The 21265-nt window shown below is 43.1% G+C and overlaps 1 protein-coding gene across 1 annotated transcript in view; it reads right to left on the bottom strand.

Annotated features, from left to right (window-relative positions):
- LOC124722703 overlaps window positions 1–21265 on the bottom strand; it is a 261685-nt gene that overhangs the window by 25789 nt on the left and 214631 nt on the right. The window contains exon 2 of the mRNA XM_047247840.1: window positions 3397–3597. Within this exon, the coding sequence (XP_047103796.1) occupies window positions 3397–3597 (201 nt within the window). The remainder of the gene's footprint in view (window positions 1–3396; window positions 3598–21265) is intronic.

Below are 21265 nucleotides of genomic sequence, written 5' to 3'. Positions count from 1 at the left end.
GACTCAGGTAGGCCCTCCGACCCTAGATCAAATCCGCCCGGCGGATTAACGACGAGGGCCGGTCTGCTGGCAAGCCTAGATGTAGTTTTTAGGTGGTTTTCCACATCCTGCTAGGTGAATACCGGGCTGGTCCCCACGTTCCGCCTCAGTTACACGACTCACTGACATTTGAAGAGAACACGTTCCCACAATTTCATGGTTTACACTTGACACGGACAGCTGGGGTACACTACTTGGGGTCGGAGTGGCGGCAGGAAGGGCATCCGGCCACCCTCTGAAACTAACACATCCAAATCCGTAATAACACGGCCGATCCCGCGCTGACGCGGGACAAAGCCCCAAAGAAAGAAAAATTCATTGATGGCACAGTGATTTCCATCATCAGTTTTCTCCTCCGATTGCGAAAACTTCTGTTGGCACCCAACTACATAGGGAGGAAAGATAATCACGATAAAATAAGATGAATCAGGGCTCGCACAGAAAAATTTAAGTGCTCGTTTTCCTCGTGCGCCTTTCGAGAGCGGAAAGGTAGAGAGACAGCTTGAAGGTGGTTCACTGAACCCACTGCCAGGCACTTCAGTGTGAATAGCAGAGTAATCACGTAGATATAAACTACAGAACGGTACGTGAAGGCTTTAGAATATGATTTTATCCACATTATCCCAAGTGACCCGGACTTCGATAAGATGTGGTTCATGCAAGACAGAGCTTGACCCCATCGAACCAGGAGAGTGATTCATGTCCTGCAGGAGCACTTCATGGATCGCATTCTGAATCTGGGGTACCCAGAGGCCACTGGCAAGGGCCTCGGTTGGCCGCCATATTCTCCGGATCTGAACACATGCGACTCCTTTTTGTGGGCCTGTGCTAAGGAGAAGGTGTACAGCAATAACCCAAAACCCATTGCTGAGAAATGCAAATATCTGTAGTGACGTTTACATGTTTAATAAAGTGTGTGCTCGCCGTAGTTGGTAACTAATTTACGCTTTTTTCATCGTTTTTGTGGTCTTCAGCCCTGAGACCGGTTTGATGCAGCTCTCCATGCTACTCTATCCTGTGCAAGGTTCTTCATCTCCCAGTGCCTACTGCAACCTGTATCCTTCTGAATCTGCTTAGTGTCTTGGTCTCCCTCTACGATTTTTACCCTCCACGCTGCGCTCCAATGCTAAATTTGTGATTCCTTGATGCCTCAGAACATGTCCTACCAACCGGTCCCTTCTTTTTGTCAAGTTGTGCCACAAACTACTCTTCTCCCCAATTCTGTTCAATACCTCCTTATAAATTATGTGATCTACCCATCTAATGTTCAGCATTCTTCTGTACCACCACATTTCAAAAGCTTCTATTCTCTTCTTGTCTAAACTATTTATCGTCCACATTTCACTTCCATACATGGCTACACTCCATACAAATACTTTCAGAATTGACTTCCTGACACTTAAATCTATAATCGATGTTAACAAATTTCTCTTCTTCAGAAACGCTTTCGTTGCCATTGCCAGTCTACGTTTTATATCCTCTCTACTTCGACCATCATCAGTTATTTTGCTGCCCAAATAGCAAAACTCCTTTACTACTTTAAGCGTCTCATTTCCTAATCTAATTCTCTCAGCTTCACCCGACTTAATTCGACTGCATCCCATTATCCTCGTTTTGCTTTTGTTGATGTTCATCTTATATCCTCTTTTCAAGACACTGTCCATTCTGTTCAACTGCTCTTCCAAGTCCTTTGCTGTCTCTGACAGAATTACAATGTCATCGGCGAACCTCAAAGTTTTTATTTCTTCTCCATGGATTTTGAAACATACTATAAATTTTTCTTTTGTTTCCTTTACTGCTTGCTCAATATTCAGATTGAATAGCATCGGGGAGAGGCTACAACTACAACCCTGTGTCACTCCCTTCCCAACCGCTGCTTCCCTTTCCTGCCCCTCGACTCTTATAACTGCCATCTGGTTTCTGTACAATTTGTAAATAGCCTTTCGCTCCCTGTATTTAATCGCTGCCACCTTTAGAATTTGAAAGAGAGTATTCCAATCAACATTGTCAAAAGCTTTCTCTAAGTCTACAAATGCTAGAAACGTAGGTTTGCCTTTCCTTAATCTCTCTTCTAAGATAAGTCGTAAGGTCTGTATTGCCTCATGTGTTCCAATATTTCTACGGAATCCAAACTGATCTTCCCCGAGGTCGGCTTCTACCAGTTTTTCCATTCGTCTGTAAAGAATTCGTGTTAGTATTTTGCAGCTGTGACTTATTAAACTGAGAGTTTGGTAATTTTCACATTTGTCAACACCTGCTTTCTTTGGGATTGGAATTATTACATTATTCTTGAAGTCTGAGGGTACTTCGCCTATCTCTTACAGCTTGCTCACCAGATGGTAGAGTTTTGTCAGGACTGGCTCTCCCAGAGCCGTCAGTAGTTCTAATGGAATGTTGTCTACTCCCGGGGCCTTGTTTCGACTCAGGTCTTTCAGTGCTCTGTCAAACTCTTCACGCAGTATCATATCTCCCATTTCATCTTCATTTACATTCTCTTCCATCTGCATAATACTGTCCTCAAGTACATCGCCCTTGTATAGACCCTCTATATACTGCTTCCACCTTTCTGCTTTCCCTTCTTTGCTTAGAACTGGGTTTCCATCTGAGCTCTTGATATTCATACAACTGGTTCTCTTCTCTCCAAAGGTCTCTTTAATTTTCCTATAGGCAGTATCTATCTTACCCCGTTTTTTCATATGGTTCAGTAATTGTCACTGCGTTCTATTATTGAAAAATGTTGCTTGTTAGGTTGATCTTGTTATTTATAAGCTGTCTGCATAAACTTGTTGTGAAATACGATACTGCGAATATACAGATGATGATAACGATAGCAGAATAATGGTAGCAACACAGGTGTGGGACTTAGTGTGGTGTCACCGCCAGACACCACACTTGCTAGGTGGTAGCCTTTAAATCGGCCGCGGTCCGTTAGTACACGTCGGACCCGCGTGTCGCCACTGTCAGTGATTGCAGACCGAGCGCCACCACACGGCAGGTCTAGAGAGACGTTCTAGCACTCGCCCCAGTTGTACAGCCGACTTTGCTAGGAAAGGTTCACTGACAAATACGCTCTCATTTGCCGAGACGATAGTTAGCATAGCCTTCAGCTACGTCATTTGCTACGACCTAGCAAGGCGCCATTATCAATAGATATTTAACTTGTGATGCCTGTACCGTCAGACCAATGTTCACCAATTATGGATTAAAGTTAAGTATTTGCTACTATTAATTCCCTTAACTGTTCCAGACCTCACGCCAGCCTGCGTGAGCTTAAGCGCTTGCCTTTCGGCTTCACCTCATAGTGACTTGGCCGTCTTGCCAAGTCAGAACACTTAGAAGGGAGCGAAGTGTACTCACGACGGCGGCCTCCAGGTCGGAGCCTCCGCGCTGGGAGGGGTCCTTATGGCGCTTGCGGGCGTCCAGCAAGATGCCGTCTGGCACGGCGATGCCCTCCTTGTTGAGCCTGTTGAGCACCAGCCGGTCAGCCCGGAACGCCCCCGACGGAATCTTGCCGCCGGTGTGGGGCAGCACCTGCTCCCGGAAGATCTGCCGCTTCGTCTGCCAACAAGAATTTTTGAAAATATGTATTATTTCGAGCATTGCGAGCGCTACGTGTAACATTATCGAGAAGGGAAATAAGCAGATCGCACGATACCCACTCGTCCTCCGTTATAAGAAGCGGAAATGAAGGTCAGGGTTTAACGTCTCGTTCACGACGAGATCATTAGAGAGAGTGCACGGGCATGGACTGGGACAGGAAATGCAAATTGTAATTTAATCTTCGTAATCGAACGCCATCCTCGCGTGTGCAAGTACATCATCTTAGACACTGCGCCACCTCGCTCGGTATGCAGGGTGGTCCATTGATAGTGACCGGACAAAATATCTCAAGAAATAACCATCAAACGAAAAAACTACAAAGAACGAAACTCGTCTAGCTTGAAGGGGGAAACCAGACGGCGCTACGATTGGTTTGCTAGATGGCGCTGCCATAGGTCACACAATATCAACTGCGTTTTCTTAAGTAGGAAACTCCATTTTTATTACATATTCGTGTAGTACGTAAAGATATATGAATGTTTTAGTTGGACCACTTTTTTCGCTTTGTGGCGCTGTAGTAGTCACAAACATACGGCTCACAATTTTAGACGAACAGCTGGGAACAGATAGGTTTTTTAAATTAAAATACAGAACGTAGGTGTGTTTCAACATTTTATTTCGGTTGTTCCAATGTGATACATGTACCTTTGTGAACTTATCTTTTCTGAGAAGGCATGCTGTTACAGTGTGATTACCTGCCAAAACCACATGAATGCAATAAATGTTCAAAATGATGTCCGTCAACCTCAATGAATTTGGCAATACGTGTTACGACATTCCTCTCAACAGCGTGTAGTTCGCCTTCAGTAATGTTCGCACATGCATTGACAATGCGCTGACGCATGTTGTCAGGCGTTGTCGGTGCATCACGATGGCAAATATCCTTCAACTTTCCCCCACACAAAGAAATCCGGGAACGTCAGATCCGGTGAACGTGCGGGCCATGGTATGGTGCTTCGACGACCAATCCACTTGTCATGAAATATGCTATTCAATACCGCTTCAACCGCACGCGAGCTATGTATCGGACATCCATCATGTTGGAAGTACATCGCCGTTCTGTCATGCAGTGAAACATCTTGTAGTAACATCGGTAGAAAACTACGTAGGAAATCGGCATACATTGCACCATTTCGATTGCCATCGATAAAATGGGGGCCAATTATCCTTTCTCCCATAATGCCGCACCATACATTAACCCGCCAAGGTCGTTGATGTTCCACTTGTCGCAGCCATCGTGGATTTTCCGTTGCCCAATAGTGCATATTATGCCGGTTTACGTTACCGCTGTTGGTGAATGACACTTCGTCGCTAAATAGAACGCGTGCAAAAAATCTGCCATCGTCCCGTAATTTCTCTTGTGCGCTGTGGCAGAACTGTACACGACGTTCAATGTCGTCGCCATACAATTCCTGGTGCATAGAAATATGGTAACGGTGCAATCGATGTTGTAGCATTCTCAACACCGACGTTTCTGAGATTCCCGATTCTCGCGCAATTTGTCTGCTACTGATGTGCGGATTAGCCGCGACAGCAGCTAAAACACGTACTTGGGCATCATCATTTGTTGCCGGTCGTGGTTGACCTTTCACATGTGGCTGAACAATTCCTATTTCCTAAAATAACGTAACTATCCGGCGAACGGTCCGGACACTTGGATGATGTCGTCCAGGATACCGAGCAGCGTACATAGCACACGCCCGTTGGCCATTTTGATCACAATAGCCATACATCAACACGGTATCGACCTTTTCTGCAATTAGTAAACTGTCCATTTTCACACGGGTAATGTATCACGAAGCAAATACCGTCCGCACTGGCGGAATGTTACGTGATACCACGTACTTAAACGTTTGTGGCTATTACAGCGCCATCTATCACAAAGCGAAAGATATGGTATAACTAAAACATTCATATTTCTTTACGTACTACACGAATATGTAATAAATATGGGGGTTCCTATTTAAAAAAAAAAACGCAGTTGATATCCGTTTGACCTATGGCAGCGCCACCCTGTATACTAAAGGAAGGTTATGACTTCACGCTTTCGTAAATATGTGCATTGTCCAATAAAAAGCGAATTATTTTCCAGTTCCAGTTTTTTCTCACAAACTGTTACGTCCTATTTGTCTTTCACCGCTGTTTTGATTGATGTTTCGTTTCTGACATTAGGTTGTGAACTACACATCATCCGCAGTAAAGAGGGAGTGCACAAAATTCGTTGGATTGCTTATGTAACGATCCAAATATTGCTGAGATATGTTTCCACGATTTCTTTTCGGCAAGGTTCAACAAATAAATCACCCTTTTTATACAAAACTTGATCTTTTTTTTGTGTGTGTGTGTGTGTGTGTGTGTGTGTGTGTGTGTGTGTGTGTGTGTGTGTGTAAAGTGTACCACACACACACACTTTCGTCCGAAGTATTTATGGCACTTTTTGTAACATACCTAACAAAGCCACATTTTGCGCATCGTCAATATTTACCTTTGCGGATGCAATTATGTCATGTCTTTCATGTGAAACATCTTCGAGAGAAGTACGGTCATGACTGAATTCAATCATTCACATCTCAACGGTTGAAAAGATACAGAGAAGACTCAGATTTGTCAATAAACAAATATATCGAATTTTATGGCAACGTAATATTCCAGTTTACCTACGTGAACCAAACACAACATTCCCACCATAATAAACCATATAATCACAACTATTACGTCTATTAAGTTCATATTTGACTTCATTTCTAATGCAGTATGTAGCAGTACAATTTTAAAAATAGCAGACTTGAAATTCGTCTTTGTGCATGGACAAGACAATTTCTTATTTACCTAACCAATATATATTGGCCACGACATCTTGGTAGATGATTGTTGCAGTGTCTGTGTGTTTATGGGTTGCATTTTTTTCATATGACTTGTCAAGCCAATGGCAGCACGGCATCTCTTGCCGCAATTGTCACAAGTGTATCTGGCTGCTGAGGCAGGAGCAGTGGTAGCATTGCGAAGCTTTTTCTGCCTTAATCTGTCTAACAAGCCTTCATCATGCTTCGACATTCCAGATGATATATCATCACGCCACTCTGGTCTCATGCTAGCCCGTGCCTCCCATCTGTTTCTGTCGATTCCAAAGCTCTCCATATCTCGTTTACAGGAGTCCTTGAACCTCAATACAGGACGTCCCACAGGTATTTTGGCTATAGAGATCTCTCCCAGCATCACCTCACGCGATAATCTGTCAGGATCCATACGGTGGACGTGTCTCAGCCAGCGGAGTCGTCTCTGCTTCAAGATAGCTGAAATACTGTTGCAGTTAGTTTTAAATAGCACTGCTTCGTTGGTCACCCGGTCCTTCCACGTTACTCCGAGGACGGATCTCAGCCACCGCATGTGGAAAGCATTAAGGCGACGTTCTTGTTTGGCATAGGTAGTCCATGTTGCCGATGCATACAAAAGGATGCTGAGGACGCAAGTTTGATATACAAGAATTTTGGTGGTCAAAGAGAGTTTGTTGTTTTTCCAAACACGTGTAGAGAGTTTGCCAAAAGTTGCCGCAGCTCTTCCAATGCGAGCATCAATTTCCTTGTCCACAGACATGTTTGATTCTATAGTAGATCCAATATAGCAGAAGTTATCTACGACTTGCAGCGTAGTGCTATCTAGTGTGATATTCGGCTTTGTGTTAGGACCCTGAACCGTAATTACGGTCTTACTGCTGTTTACACTCATCGAGAATAGGTGGCATGCGTGACTAAATTTTGATACTAGCTCTTGCAGCTCTTCTGCGGAGTTCGCAACAATTGCAGCATCATCAGCATACAGGACTTCACTAGCGACTATCTCGTAGCGCTTTGTCTTACTCTTCAGAAGACTGACATTGAAAAGCCTGCCATCTTTCCTAGGCACATGAGAATCCATAAGAAATCAGCCATGGAAAGTATGGCAGATTTGATGTACACGACTGCTAACATCTCATAATTTCTCACCGATTGCCTAGTAAACATGTCGGTTTTTCTAGGTTCCAGGGATGTTGAAGCGTAAAAACAGGGATTCAGTCTCAAACGATTAAAGTCAAATACCGGAGAAGGAAAAACATGGAAATCATTGGTATTGTAGTTGTAAATTGTCGTAGCTGTGTTGGGAAAGAACCTGAGCTCCAAGCGCTCATAAAAAGCATTGGAGCAGGAACAGTTACAGGCACTGATACCCGGCTAAAGCCGAAGCTTGTACCGAGAACACTAGGGTGTTCATTTCGGGGTGTTGTGTATGTTACTGTTAGAAGTAGTTCATATTGTCGTAAAATTGAAGGACATAGTTGTTACGAGTTAGTATCGGTAGAGATTACACTCACCAAAAATGATTAATTAATAATTGGTTCCTTTTACCGACCCCCTGACTCACATGATATAATTACTGAGGGTTCAAGAAAAATCTGAATCTCATTTCGAATAGGTACCCGGGTCATACATTTATAGTTGGAGGTGACTTCACTCTATCCTCGGTAAATTGGCAAAAATACATAGACATAAATACATAGACATAAAACATCCTCCGAAATTGTACTGCATGCATTGTCTGAAAATTATTTTTAGCAGTTAGCTCGGTAGGTCACATGAAGTGCCAATTATTGTCGTAGAAAACTGGACCTCTTTTCAAAGTCTTGAGCAAACAGAGAACGTCATGGCAGATGCAGGGATTAGTGACCATAAGATCACTGTAGCGAGACTGAACACCCAACATCCAAATCCACCAAAATAAACGCAAAATATATCTATTTAAAAAGTAGATAAAATTCACATGACGCCATCATGCCGATGAAACAGCTCCATATTTAACAATCAACCATTCGCTCGACGAAAGCTCCGTATCTAAGGATGGAAAGTTCCACAGGTCATACCAATACACAAGAAGGGACATGGAAGACCGATATCACTGACATCAATATGCAGTAAGATTTCGGAGCAAGAAAACGATCGACTGACACAATGAGCGCCGATTCAGCAAATGTAGTTCTTGTGAAACACAACTGAACCTTTATGCACACGAAGTAATGAGTGCTACCGACAGCGGATCTCGCTTACCACTTCGTAAAGTCATCGGAAGGTCAACACAAATTACAGAATGACTTAGACAAAATATCTGAATGGTGCAAAAAGTAACAATTTATCATAAGCAATGAAAAAATGTGAGGTCCTCCACAGGAGTGCTAAGAAGAATCCGCCACATTTCGGTTACACGTTAAATTACACAACCTAAAGGTTGTCGATTCAACTAAATACCTAGGGATTACAGTTAAGAACAACTTAAATTGTAACCATCACATAGGAAATATTGTAGAGAAGGAGAGCCAAAGACTGTGTTTTATTGGCAAAACACTTAGAAGGTGCAACTAATGTACTTAAGGAACTACCTACGGTATGCTTTTCCGTCATCTGCTAGAGCATTGCATGATCCTTACCAGATACGACTGACTGAGGACATCTAAAGGGTTCAGAGAAAGGCAGCTTGTTTTGTTTTATAGAGAAATACAGGAGAGGCTGTCAAGGATATGATACGCGAGCTGGGGTGGCAATCATTAAAACATCGACGTTTTTCGTTGCGGCGAGATCTTTCACAAAATTCCGATCACCAAATGCGAAAATGTTTTGTTGACTCCCACCTACATAGGGAGAAACAACCATCGTAATAAAATAAGAGAAATCAAAGCTCGCACCGAAAAATTTGAGTGTTCATTTTTCACACTTGCTCCCCGAGAGTGGAACGGTCGGGAAATAGTCTGAAAGTTGTTATGTAAACCCAAGCACACGGATGTGAATTGCAGAGTACAGATGTGGATTTAGATGTGATAAGGTGGTAACTGCGCTGTGACAACAGCTTTGCCACTAAGATTAGATGTTAGAATTTCACTATAGACATCACCAAGTCTCATTCTATAAGACACATGATTTTCAACTGTTATCAAATGTTGATAAAAGAAGCACAACATTTTATTAAAAAATAAAACATTGTAGCTAATCCAATATTTCAAACAGATAAAACATTACGATTATTAACCACACAGCAAAATACTTACATCTTTGTGACCCATCATTTGTCTAAAAACCTTGATTCATTATCTGGAACCCTTTCTGAAATATTAGTGGTGTCTGGATCAGCTGTGTACACAAAAATGCCTGGCCGTGTAGGAAAAGAACGGTTGTTCTCTTATCCTCTTCCATTTAGAGAAATAGTTTAGTTGCAAATGCGACTTTAATAACGGTATTGTCGAAGTGATGTAATGCCTTAAGCTACTCTAAACAAACAGTCGTTCTGCAAGCGTAACACAGACATGTCGTAACAGGTCTGTCAGCATTCGAACTGCCATTACTTTAATGAAGAAATTGTAGCACAAACAGTCGGAACAATGTCATTTGGGTTCGCATCGTTCAGTTATTACTGCCATCAGTTTCATGAGGGTTAATAGAGTAATCAGTCGGACGATTCCGTGATAGTTTCTGGGTAGCATACTTCTAGCGACAATCAGCTGTCCTCCTCGATCGATGTCAAACAAGCACTTGTCACTCATGTAAAAGCGTGCTCGGTTTCGCTCCCCGAAAGAAAATGATAATGATCGCCTGTCAGCCAACTGTCGACGGTTTTGTAACTGGCTCAAGTGAAATTTCGGTCTGCAGCTGCATCAGCGGCCGTAATTGTGCGACGTATCTTGGAGCATCGGCGTCTGATTGGCACTATTGAGGAGTTCCGGGTACGGTGGACGGAAGAGAGTTACGCCACGACAGATGCGCACCACGACCAGACGTAAACGTTTCGCAATCCTGATCTCTCTGCCGCCTCTTTCCCTTTCGCTTCTCCGCCAAACGCCAAATCATTGTTGCACGAGCCTCCGTCGCGGCTTGTAGTTTAATGGGCTTAGCTGGGGGGAAGAGTAGCTTAACCTGTAGCACAATACGAGTACAGCAGTAACAGTACATACTTTAGGAGTTGACATCATGGACTAATTCGAATAAAACATTTCATATTACATGTGTCGAATTTTTATTGACTATGGAGATACAGCTTCTCTCTAGAAGTTCTTATCTCACGTGTTGGTACTTCAGTTTCTATGGCTTTATTTATCGACTGTCACTTTTGTTCTGAAATTCAAGTTGTGAAGTTATGTCTGAGTTTACATAGCTGAATTTTTGAACTGTGATCGTCATTTTTTAGACAGTTCTTCTGTATCCTTTAAGAATTCTGCACGTAGTCCTTCAACAGACACACACAGAATTTCAACACGTATCTGAGTTCCACATACAACAATATGGCAGGCATTACGTACGTACGTATGCAAGGCCTCTATCCCTTTCATTTCCAGTGGATTTAGTACCTTCGAGAAAGAAATGAGAGTAGACTATTGAACTCTTGTTGACTAATTGCAGATCACCGAGTAATACAGTTTACTGATGAAGCTTCTTCCAGTTGTGGCGGTATCAATAACACTCGTAACCCACATTTGTGGTCTGATGAAAATCTACATGTCTTTGTGTAAACACATTTTCAAGAAGGCTGCTCTGTACATGTGTGGTGTATGCTGACAGTCAGCGGAACAGACTTGGTGTGTTACCGCATTGTATCACAGGACCACGTCATATATACTTTCTTTAAAACGAACTTCTAGCATTATTGGAAAAGGTTCTTAAGAGGATGAGTATGATCCCCCACCACGACGGAGCCCCTGCACATTATAGTCCTGAAGTGACACATTGTCTAAATCTAAAATTCCCAGGAAGACGAATCGGCAGTAAATCTAATGTATTTTGGCCACCATGGTACCTGGAACTTACGTATTTTGATTATTGCCTGTGGGGACGGTTGAAAGGGGAAGACTACATAGAAAAAGTAAATATAACAAAAGAACCGATTATTGACAAACTGCCTATTTGCTTCTGTCTCGGGTTCTTCGGCCGACGTTCGTCTGATGATTTTACTTACGTTTCGCCAGCACGAGTGGCTGGCATTGTCAAAGCTTCACCCTCCATTGCCGGTGGTGAACTGGCAATGGAGGGTGAAGCTTTGACAATGCCAGCCACTCGTGCTGGCGAAACGTAAGTAAAATCATCAGACGAACGTCGGCCGAAGAACCCGAGACAGAAGCAAATAGGCAGTTTGTCAACAAATGGCCACGAAAGCCTTAATAATGTAGAACCGATTATGATTAGTGAATAGTGGTGTTCTAATAAAAAGACGCTAGGACAGTCTCAGGAAAGATGCACGTTGCGTTTTCAAGAAAATTCGAAAGTGCATTGAAGTCGGAGGTAGAATTCATGAAAATCAACTTTTAACTTAATTATCTGCCTTTGGTTAACACCTTGTGTGAGTAATTGTTTCGGTTACATTCTAACCATTAAAATTTGTCGCACGTTATATTAAATGTTTTATTCGCATTTATCTATACTACCATCTCTAAAAATACTTTTCCTCCTGAAGTACTCTGTATACGAGCGTTAGCTCTCTCGTAAGAAAAGATAAATTACGTGTAATCACCTACTATAATGTTATTTTTAAGACAACTGTAACTGGACAAAAAATGGAAATATTCTCTCTTGCACCAGATTGCTTAAGTCACAAATATTTCAAACCAGCTTACGCAGTCACCGATTAAATAGACCTTCTAAAAGAAGTATGGTGTTTATACGAGTATTATATCAGCAGTACTGCCGTAATAGACATACCCGTATAGCCCGCGTGTTAGCATGCCGCTTCCGTTCCGTCTGTCGAATAACAAGTGCTGGTGTGCCGGCTAGCCTGGATGTGGCCTTTAGGTGATTTCCCACATCCGACTACGTGAATACTGGGCTGTTAACCACGCCCCGCCTCAGTTACTAGATTCGTAAAAATTTGGAAAGCGTTCGCACACTTGCTCATGGATAACAACCACTCCACACAGACAGCTGGAGTACACAAATTCCGTCCTGGAGGTAAAGGGGGTGACTAAGAAAAGGGTATCTGGACATACTCTAACATTAACAAAGCCAAATCCGCTGATAACTATGCCGACGCCGTGGAGGTACGGGATAAAGGCAAAAGAAGAACAGGAATACTGCCATAATATACTTTTGAACGTTAAAGCGAAGTCCAATCCGTTCCAGTAATCGCAGAACAGGTACCAAATATATATTTTGCTGTATTTTAAAGCAATTATTTTTCTAAATTTTTAATGCGCAAGTGGGAAAACCGTGAACAAATAGAGCTTCGGCAAGCGTGATTTTCACAAGGGCAGCGCTGCTCCCATATGAGACAGCCTTTTTGCCGCTCTTTAACCAGTGCTGTTTTCATAAGTGATTAACTATCGATTCGTATTACACTACCTATATTAATGGAACGAAAATAATCAGCAAATGTTTTTCATTTTCTCAACTGATACTTAGAAATGTCGATGGTTCGTTTTTCTTGGTCTTCACTAGTGTCACACTGTTTTGCTTCAATCATAATACGATCAGTAGGGCTAAAATCAGTAACTCTCCCGGCAAACACAATGAATTACACCGACTGACAGAGCTATAAGAAGAAAGGAAAGACTATTACTCACATTTCCTGTTATTTATGACTTAGGGTGTGTTGTTTTTGACAAGCGCTATGACGTACAAAACTGCCGGAAGTTTCATTAGTTGGCTGTCCATCAAACTAAACTACACTTTCAAGGAGATACGTTTGTACCGCGCCCCTTAAAACGTCCTTGATCCACTATAAGGTCTAGGCAGTCACAATCATCCGTCGAAACCTCGTAAAAAGCAAAATAGTCAGCCTAAAACATCTGTGAAAAGCGGTAGAGCTGGCATAATTCATGGCAACGCAGAACAATGAGAAACAGCCTTTTGTGATACGTGCAAATGTTACCGAGCGTTTTCTCATTTGTTAGGCGCTTATATGTTGGGTTTCGAAGGTCAGATGGGAGAACAGCCCGTCACCTGTCAAGGCGATTGACGGGACCCAACTAAACTTACATGAAGTCGGACAAGCATATGAGCTTAACGACTGTTAATCCGGCACGTAAACTTGATCCCCGGCTGACTCAGTCTTTTTAGCGCAAGGCAGCACGCTTCATGCTAAACTGTACGAATTGTCTATCGCGATGAAAACTCTTCTAGCATGCAGAATCTGTTAGACACTTATTGTATTGTTCAGTATTGGACTGGGGACCTAGAAACGACGGAGAGGCTTCGTCCCGCTGTAGCCCTCAGTGGTTCACAACTCCACAGCAGGCTACAGCAGTCCACTCACCCCACCGCCGCCCCACACCGAACCCAGGGTTATTGTGCCGTTCGGCCTCACTGTCTCCCTTCTGCTATCTCCCACTGTTAATATCTCATTCGTTTCTTCCCATTGATGAGGCTTTTAAAACAGTAGCCTAATCGCCTTTTTGGTGCTGCGATAAGATCATTTTTCTGATGGTTCCCTTCTATTCCCTACTACAGCAGCGCCTGACACTCTTATGAAAAGGACTTCATGGGTAAGTAAAATTTTGATAGTTTACTTACATTAAACTGAAATAAAACAAAACTAATTTTACACCTCAAACCAAATTTTACGTGCGCTTTTTACACGTGTAAGGAGGGTAACTTTGAACCTCTTCGACTCGGAATAGAGATGTAAAAAAAATTCAAGGTGGTTCGAGATCAGGATGTTAGGAATACATCGTAAAAATTACAGCCATTTGCTGTGCATAGCCGTGTCGGAATCCGCGGCTCTGTTTTGGTACCCAAAAACCAAGTTTATGGGGTGTTTTTCGATACCGGATAAACGGATAAACATGTCTGGAAACGGAAAGATGGCACGTCTTGAATAATACCTAGCGAATACTTCGTTAAAATCTGAGGAATCTGCTACGCTTATTTATTGTTTAGATTCCATCTCACATCAGATATTAAGTGCGTATTTTATGAGTACAAGTACGTTAACTTTAACTTTAACTTTAATATCAGGCCAACGAAAATGTTCTTAACAAAATTGCCAATTTTCTCTCCTAGGAAAAGTTTTATCAACCATACAATTTCTTGTGTTTCTCCGGGTACAGTTCCTAAAAAGTTTGCCCTAAATTCCCATTCTTCAAAGATGATTTAACTTCAGTCAGCACAAAAGTACAAAGATATCAAGAAACTTCTCACGGATGCTCGATGCCGGGGTCTTAGCAATATATTACAAAAATTTCAACCGTTTTCTGTGTACATCCGTCTTGGAACGCGCGGGAAGGTTTTGGTACACAAAAATCATGTTTTTCGGGTTTTCTCAGGAACAACCCAAGAACTAAATGGTGCCTCCATAAGCCCCTTGAGGCACACCGTAGACCACATATAACGCAAAAAGAACTAACCGATTTGCTCCATTTGTCTGAGCTGGAGGAAGTATGCGATATTTAAACTTTGAACCTGTAGTGTATGGGAAGGTTACAGTAAGACGTTCTTTCTGTTTTGTACAAAAATGGTCTTTAGCCCGAAGGCTTCCCAAAACACTTGACCCTACATTTCTATCACCTATAGAACCCGAGGCATGAATCCCGGAAAAAACTCCCGTTTTTATGCGCGGAGTTTTGGAACATAGTAGGTAGCGCATGCTGTTGGATACGTACCGATTATTATGCAACAGATTTTTAAAACAGATCGTTATCTGCAGAAAAACATATTTTAACAGAAGTAGACATGGATTTGAAAAGGAAATTGCTCAAGGACTTTAGCTGGATTGCTATAAGGCTACTACTTCAGAAACTCAAATACAAACATGGGAATAAAACTTCCTGGCAGATTAAAACTGTGTCCTGACCGAGACTCGAACTCAGGACCTTTGCCTTTCGCGGGCAAGTGCTCTACAGTCTGAGCTACCCAAGCACGACTCACGCCCCGTCCTGACAGCTTTACTTCTGCCAGTATCTCGTCTCTTACCTTCCAAACTTTACAGAAGCTCTCCTCCGAACCCTGCAGAACTAGCAATCCTGGAAGAAAGGATATGCGGGACATGGCTTAGCCACAGCCTGGGGCATGTTTCCAGAAGGAGATTTTCACTCTGTAGCGGAGTGTACGCTGATATGAAACTTCCTGGAAGATTGAAACTGTGTGCCGGAGCCGGTCTAGGTGGCCGAGCGGTTCTAGGCGCTACAGTCTGGAACCACGCGACCGCTATGGCCGCAGGTTCGAATCCTGCCTCGGGCATGGATCTGTGTGATATCCTTAAGTTAGTTAGGTTTAAGTAGTTCTAAGTGCTAGGGGACTGATGACCCCAGATGTTAAGTCCCATAGTACTCATAGGTATTTGAACTATTTGTGTGCCGGACCGAGACTCGAACTCGGGACCTTTGCCTGAGGTAGGAGACGAGATACTGGCAGAAGTAAAGTTGTGAGGACGGAGCGTGAGTCGTGCTTGGGTAGCTCAGACTGTAGAGCACTTGCACGCGAAAGGCAAAGGTCCCGAGTTCGAATCTCGGTCCGGCACACAGTTTTAATCTGCCAGGAAGTTTCATATCAGCGCACACTCCGCTGCAGAGTGAAAATCTCCTTCTGGATACATGGGAATGGTTTGACATATTTCACGTTAGACTATAGCGCCAATTTGGTGGACTGTTATTTTCCACGGACAGTGGAAATGAAGTTGGAAACAGAAAAATAGACATTCTGTTTGCGTAACCTGCTTCGGAAAGTAATAAATGTAACGATAAGAGAATAGGGAGATGAGACCGATGATGTAATGCGGGCCGATTACGGCAGGACGCTGACACAGCGTTGAGGCACGACGTCGTACGACACCTGGCATATCGTAACCGCAACGAACCTGTTTTGGCGCGAATAAATACTGGCCGTTCGGTCAGGCTGGGCGTACGTCAAATGATCGAGTCATCGACTCGTCAACTGTTACGCAGTCGCCTCCGCTGTGTCACCCTGATAGGAGCGCTTGCCAAGGAGTCCAGCCGTTGCCTGATGGACCGAGGGTCGAACTGAGTCCCTATTAGCCACAGATCCACTGGGGCGCTCGCCAGCACCAGTCGCCGCCAGTCCAGGGTTCGCTCCATAGACGTTACTTGCCGTGGCCGGGCGATATTCTACGTTCCGCGCTGACTGGGCCGCACCAGGCCTTACACTGCTGGGTCACAACTGGGACCGTTGACTACACAAGATAGTGCCACTCCTCGGCAGTGGTAATCGTAGCAGTGGTCAGATTCTTACTAAAACACTTCACTGGAGGTGCCCGCGGGTCGAGGCCCTCCTTCCAGCAGCACCTGATGTTGGTCTGAGTTGTGCTACGAACTGAACGAGCTCCTCGTCCAAGCCATGAAGGCCCAAAAGATGTCGACTGACCGCCGTGTCATCCTCTGTCTCCCGGCCTAACGCGGATGTGGTACGGGGGTATGTGGCCAGCACACAGCACTCCCGGACATTTTGCAGGCTTTCCACACCATGGAGCGGCTAATACTCAGTCGTTACGGCAAGAAAGGAAGACTGAATTGATTGTTGGTGTTAATAACGATCATCCTCCTTTACGTCCCCTGCATTACTGCAGATGACGTCTCACTGAGCACATTCGTTCTGTGCATGCAGTACACGTGAGGCGCCTAATTGTTTCCACTGCACTGTGTGGAATACGAAGGTTCTGTTATAATTCACTAACCTGCTACCTTCAAGTTGATGCCTCCAGCCCAGAAAACAGCACGCAGGTCGTAGGTTCTGTATCTCGAGGCTGAAACTGACTTTCAGCGAGGTTCTGTTCTGAAATAATATATCACTTCTTTGGGGTGCCACTCACGTATTTTAATATAGCCACACGAGAAGACTACATGATCTTAATACAACACCTTTTGATACAGTAAAGTACATTAGCAAACACAATGTTTACGAAAATGTATCTTTACACTATTTGTGGCACGTGTCTGTGCTTCATGACTAACGGAGTGAATCTTTTAATACCGGATGCTGGCAAACACATCCTGCGACAGACAATATGTCTGTTCTTCTCGACTGCCTAATCCTGAGTGACGAACAGCCCGAAACACTTCGCGCGCCATACCAGAAAAGGCGTGACCCGAACGCTTCCGAAGTCCTTCGTCTGCAATGTTGTCAGTCTTTCGTTTTTGATTTAAATTGTTTTTAATAATTCTAAAATGACTGATTGATAGTCAGCTGTTGAGAGATATTTATATTAAAAAGTGAAGTCATTCCAATGAATAGTTTAACTAATAATAGTAACTATACTTTAACGTTTTGGCGCCCTTGCTCCGAACACAGCAGCCAGTCGCAGAGCAGTAGCGTTATACAGGCGGTCTTTCTCGCGGGAATGGTACCGAATTTAACATCTGTCACAGGTACCTCACACCACATTTCGTCATCTATATACTTCTTGCATCTCCACTGCTCTGGGAACAGCTTCTTGGAGCCTAATACGATGGCTGACTAAGCCAGAAATATTACATCGTGTAGCTCCTCAATTGGCAGCAGGAGGCTGAATGCACCCAGTACCAGTCCTTCTAGCAAGGAAAAATCCTTGGCAGCACTGGCATTGGATCCCGGATCCTTCGCATGGCAGCCATCTGCACTGATTACTCAGTCACGGGGGGGGGGGGGGGGGGGGGGGGGGGGAGGGAATGTACTACAATCTACTAGATGTTACAAAGCAATCAATCAGCTTCTGAGCGGCTTGTAACTTACCCCAACCCACCATCTTCCACCAGAGCATATCCACTTCCTCAGCATAAACGACGCATTACTATAAGCTAAATATAAAGTCAGTGTAACGTAAATGATTAAACATCATAGAGTTGCTAAGAATTGATTGCAAGCACTGATGAACATTACATCCCAATGGCCCCACGGGATCGGTCTTGTATTCTATAGAGATTTCACAATGGTTTTATTAACACTTTGTGGAGTGTGGGGTGAGGATGCAACATACCCCTAGGATGCACAGGACCAAACTCAGATGACCACTAAGTGATCCTGCAAATTAATTTAAAACAGGGACACTGTTGGGCAACGGAAAACATCTTATTTAAATGAATATTAGAAGGGATGGCCCAATTAAGCGTGAAACAAATGGGTACCACACCACTCACATACACATATTAATGGGAGGAGGGAGCTTCTAGTTGTGAATGGAAACAAATAGTCACGATAACATTTAGATTTATTATCTTTAACCATGAAAGTTACCCACATATATCCATAAAGAACCATGACAGACAAGGGATTATAACTCAAAAGTATGATCTTGACACATGTCGATGGGGTGAATGGAACACAAGTTACGTTGATAATTCGCGAACGCGGCTAGTGACTGCAAAAACTTTTAATTAGATATAGAAAGTACATGAAAGGAGAGAAGCGAACACCTTTATATTGCCAAAATTTGCATTTAGAGCAACAAGTAGTATACGTGAATTTAAATCTATGTACTTGGCTCCTGAAAGGAGCGAATTAACTTCGCGTCTTAACGACGCTCGCACTTTCAACTGTGGTCCAGCTTAGCGCAACACGCGGAGCATGCGTGAAGTAAGCGGCGGCAGCAGCGGCTGGAGAAAATGATTTCAGCCTTATCTCTGTACTTAGTGCTTAAGTACAGACATCTTTCTACAGTATTGCAAATCAGTATACAGGCAGAGCTCCTACAAAAGTAATAGTACCATATCAAACCACACATGTAACGGATTTATAATGAAAATAGTAGATACACATAAGACATAAACAATCGTCACGGAATTATATAGTTTTTCATAACACGAGTAACAAAACAACGCGTTTGAAGTTCCTGGATGGAAACTGCTCTGTTGTGTTGTTGCATTGTTAGTACTTTCCACACTCTCCGTTCTTCTCAGTTACCTCGAAAATTATCTTCAACATTAATTTTGTTAAGGTTTGTAGTTTTTGCGATGAAATTTTCACCCACTCTTCTCGTATATGGCCTCAAATTGCCTCCCATTGCGATAGACACGTCTTGCAAGCATTCCCCAAAGGTTTTCCACGTGGTTCGTATCTCGGATACATGCAAACCAGGGCAAGACATCGATATCTTCATCTTCAAACCACGTTTTGGTTGTAACAGAAACCTGCACAGACACTGTATCTTGCTGAAACACTAGACTTTCGTCTCATAGGTCCTCATACATTCTAATTAGCTCTCGTAAATGTTAAAGTCCACTCTAGTGTTCCTCCCAAGCAATGTGTGATTTACCTTTAGTGGAAAAGGCTGCCCAAATCATAAAACTTCGACCACCCAAATTTCTGCTCATTCTTACCTGCCACTATGTTCTCGTATCATACCAGTAATACTGAAAACCATCCGGCCCACCTAAATTAAACTTATTCTCATCACTGAAGATCACTTTACCCCAATCTGAAGTCCATGACATATGTTTCTCAGCTGGGTATTAGAGCAGGTTTCTGCAGTCGTTTTTGGATGCAAGATGTTTGTCATATGACAAAATTCGTTGTACTCGTCTGGCAGTTGCCAGGGACAGTAAATCAGCAAAAAGTTGAGAATAATAACGGTTTGTGGTATTTCTTTGCGCAAAAGTAACCGTTTCGATGCATCAGATATTTTTCTACTTTGACAACATTTTCCGTTCTGTCCATACCATACTCCCAATCTAACGAAATCATCATTCACTGTGTTTGAATGGTTCAACTTCTTGGCGTATGACGATAGAATCCCATTTCCTTGTACATACCGACTTCTGGTTTTTCATCACATAATAACTGTTTTCCGCGTGGCATTGTCACAATTGTGGTTTATGTACACAACAAGTACTCTCACTAATTACGTCTGCTTCCCTTTTGCCATAAACACTCGTACGCCCACACTAATACCACACAGAGACTACTGCCTTTATACTGAGTTCCACCGTCTACCACGAATCGCTGATGTCTTGTTATATACTGTACTACAGACGTCAAATGCGATACCATTTGACTGAATCTGTCGGCATACTGGATCTCATACTATTGCATATACTCTATGCACAACTATTCAAATCGACAATGTTAATTTTGCTAAAAAATCAATGCCTTTATACTGATTTCCACTAGTGTAGTGGCAGCAAAGCTCCTAACTTTCTGAAAAAGTGAAGTCATTGTTTGCATAAGCCTACAGCCAAGTGTTTACTCACCAAAACGTTAAAGTGAAGTGTCCTCTTCCAAATCCTACAGTGAAGTCTTCTCCTTATGTTTGCTCTAGAACTTTGCTGTTTTTTAAATTCCGTCAAAGCAAGAGCTTATTGGCCAGTGGTGGCAAGGATTCCAAGCGCCGACCAGTCACACCTAAGTGATGGTGTTAAACAAGCTCTCACACATATTCACACCGACAGAGCGTGGGATCTTCCGAAATTAACAGTATGACCCGATCAGAAAGCTGGATTCTGAAAGTTTAAACCTAACGTTCTGAGGCGTCATAACGAGAATTCACATGGCTTGAAAGAAACGACACCTGTCTAGAGGTATCTACATCTACATGGATACTCTGCAAATCACATTTAAGTACTTGGCAGAGTGTTCATCGAACCACCTTCACAATTCTCTACTATTCCAATCTCGTACAGCGCGCGGAATAAGCTAACACCTACATCTTTCCCTGCGAGGTCAGATTTCCCTTATTTTATTATGGTGATAGTTTCTCCCCA

The sequence above is a fragment of the Schistocerca piceifrons genome, chromosome X (genome assembly GCF_021461385.2).
Source record: "Schistocerca piceifrons isolate TAMUIC-IGC-003096 chromosome X, iqSchPice1.1, whole genome shotgun sequence".
Classification (NCBI taxonomy): domain Eukaryota; kingdom Metazoa; phylum Arthropoda; class Insecta; order Orthoptera; family Acrididae; genus Schistocerca; species Schistocerca piceifrons.
This window is presented reverse-complemented; position numbering and strand designations above follow the sequence as displayed.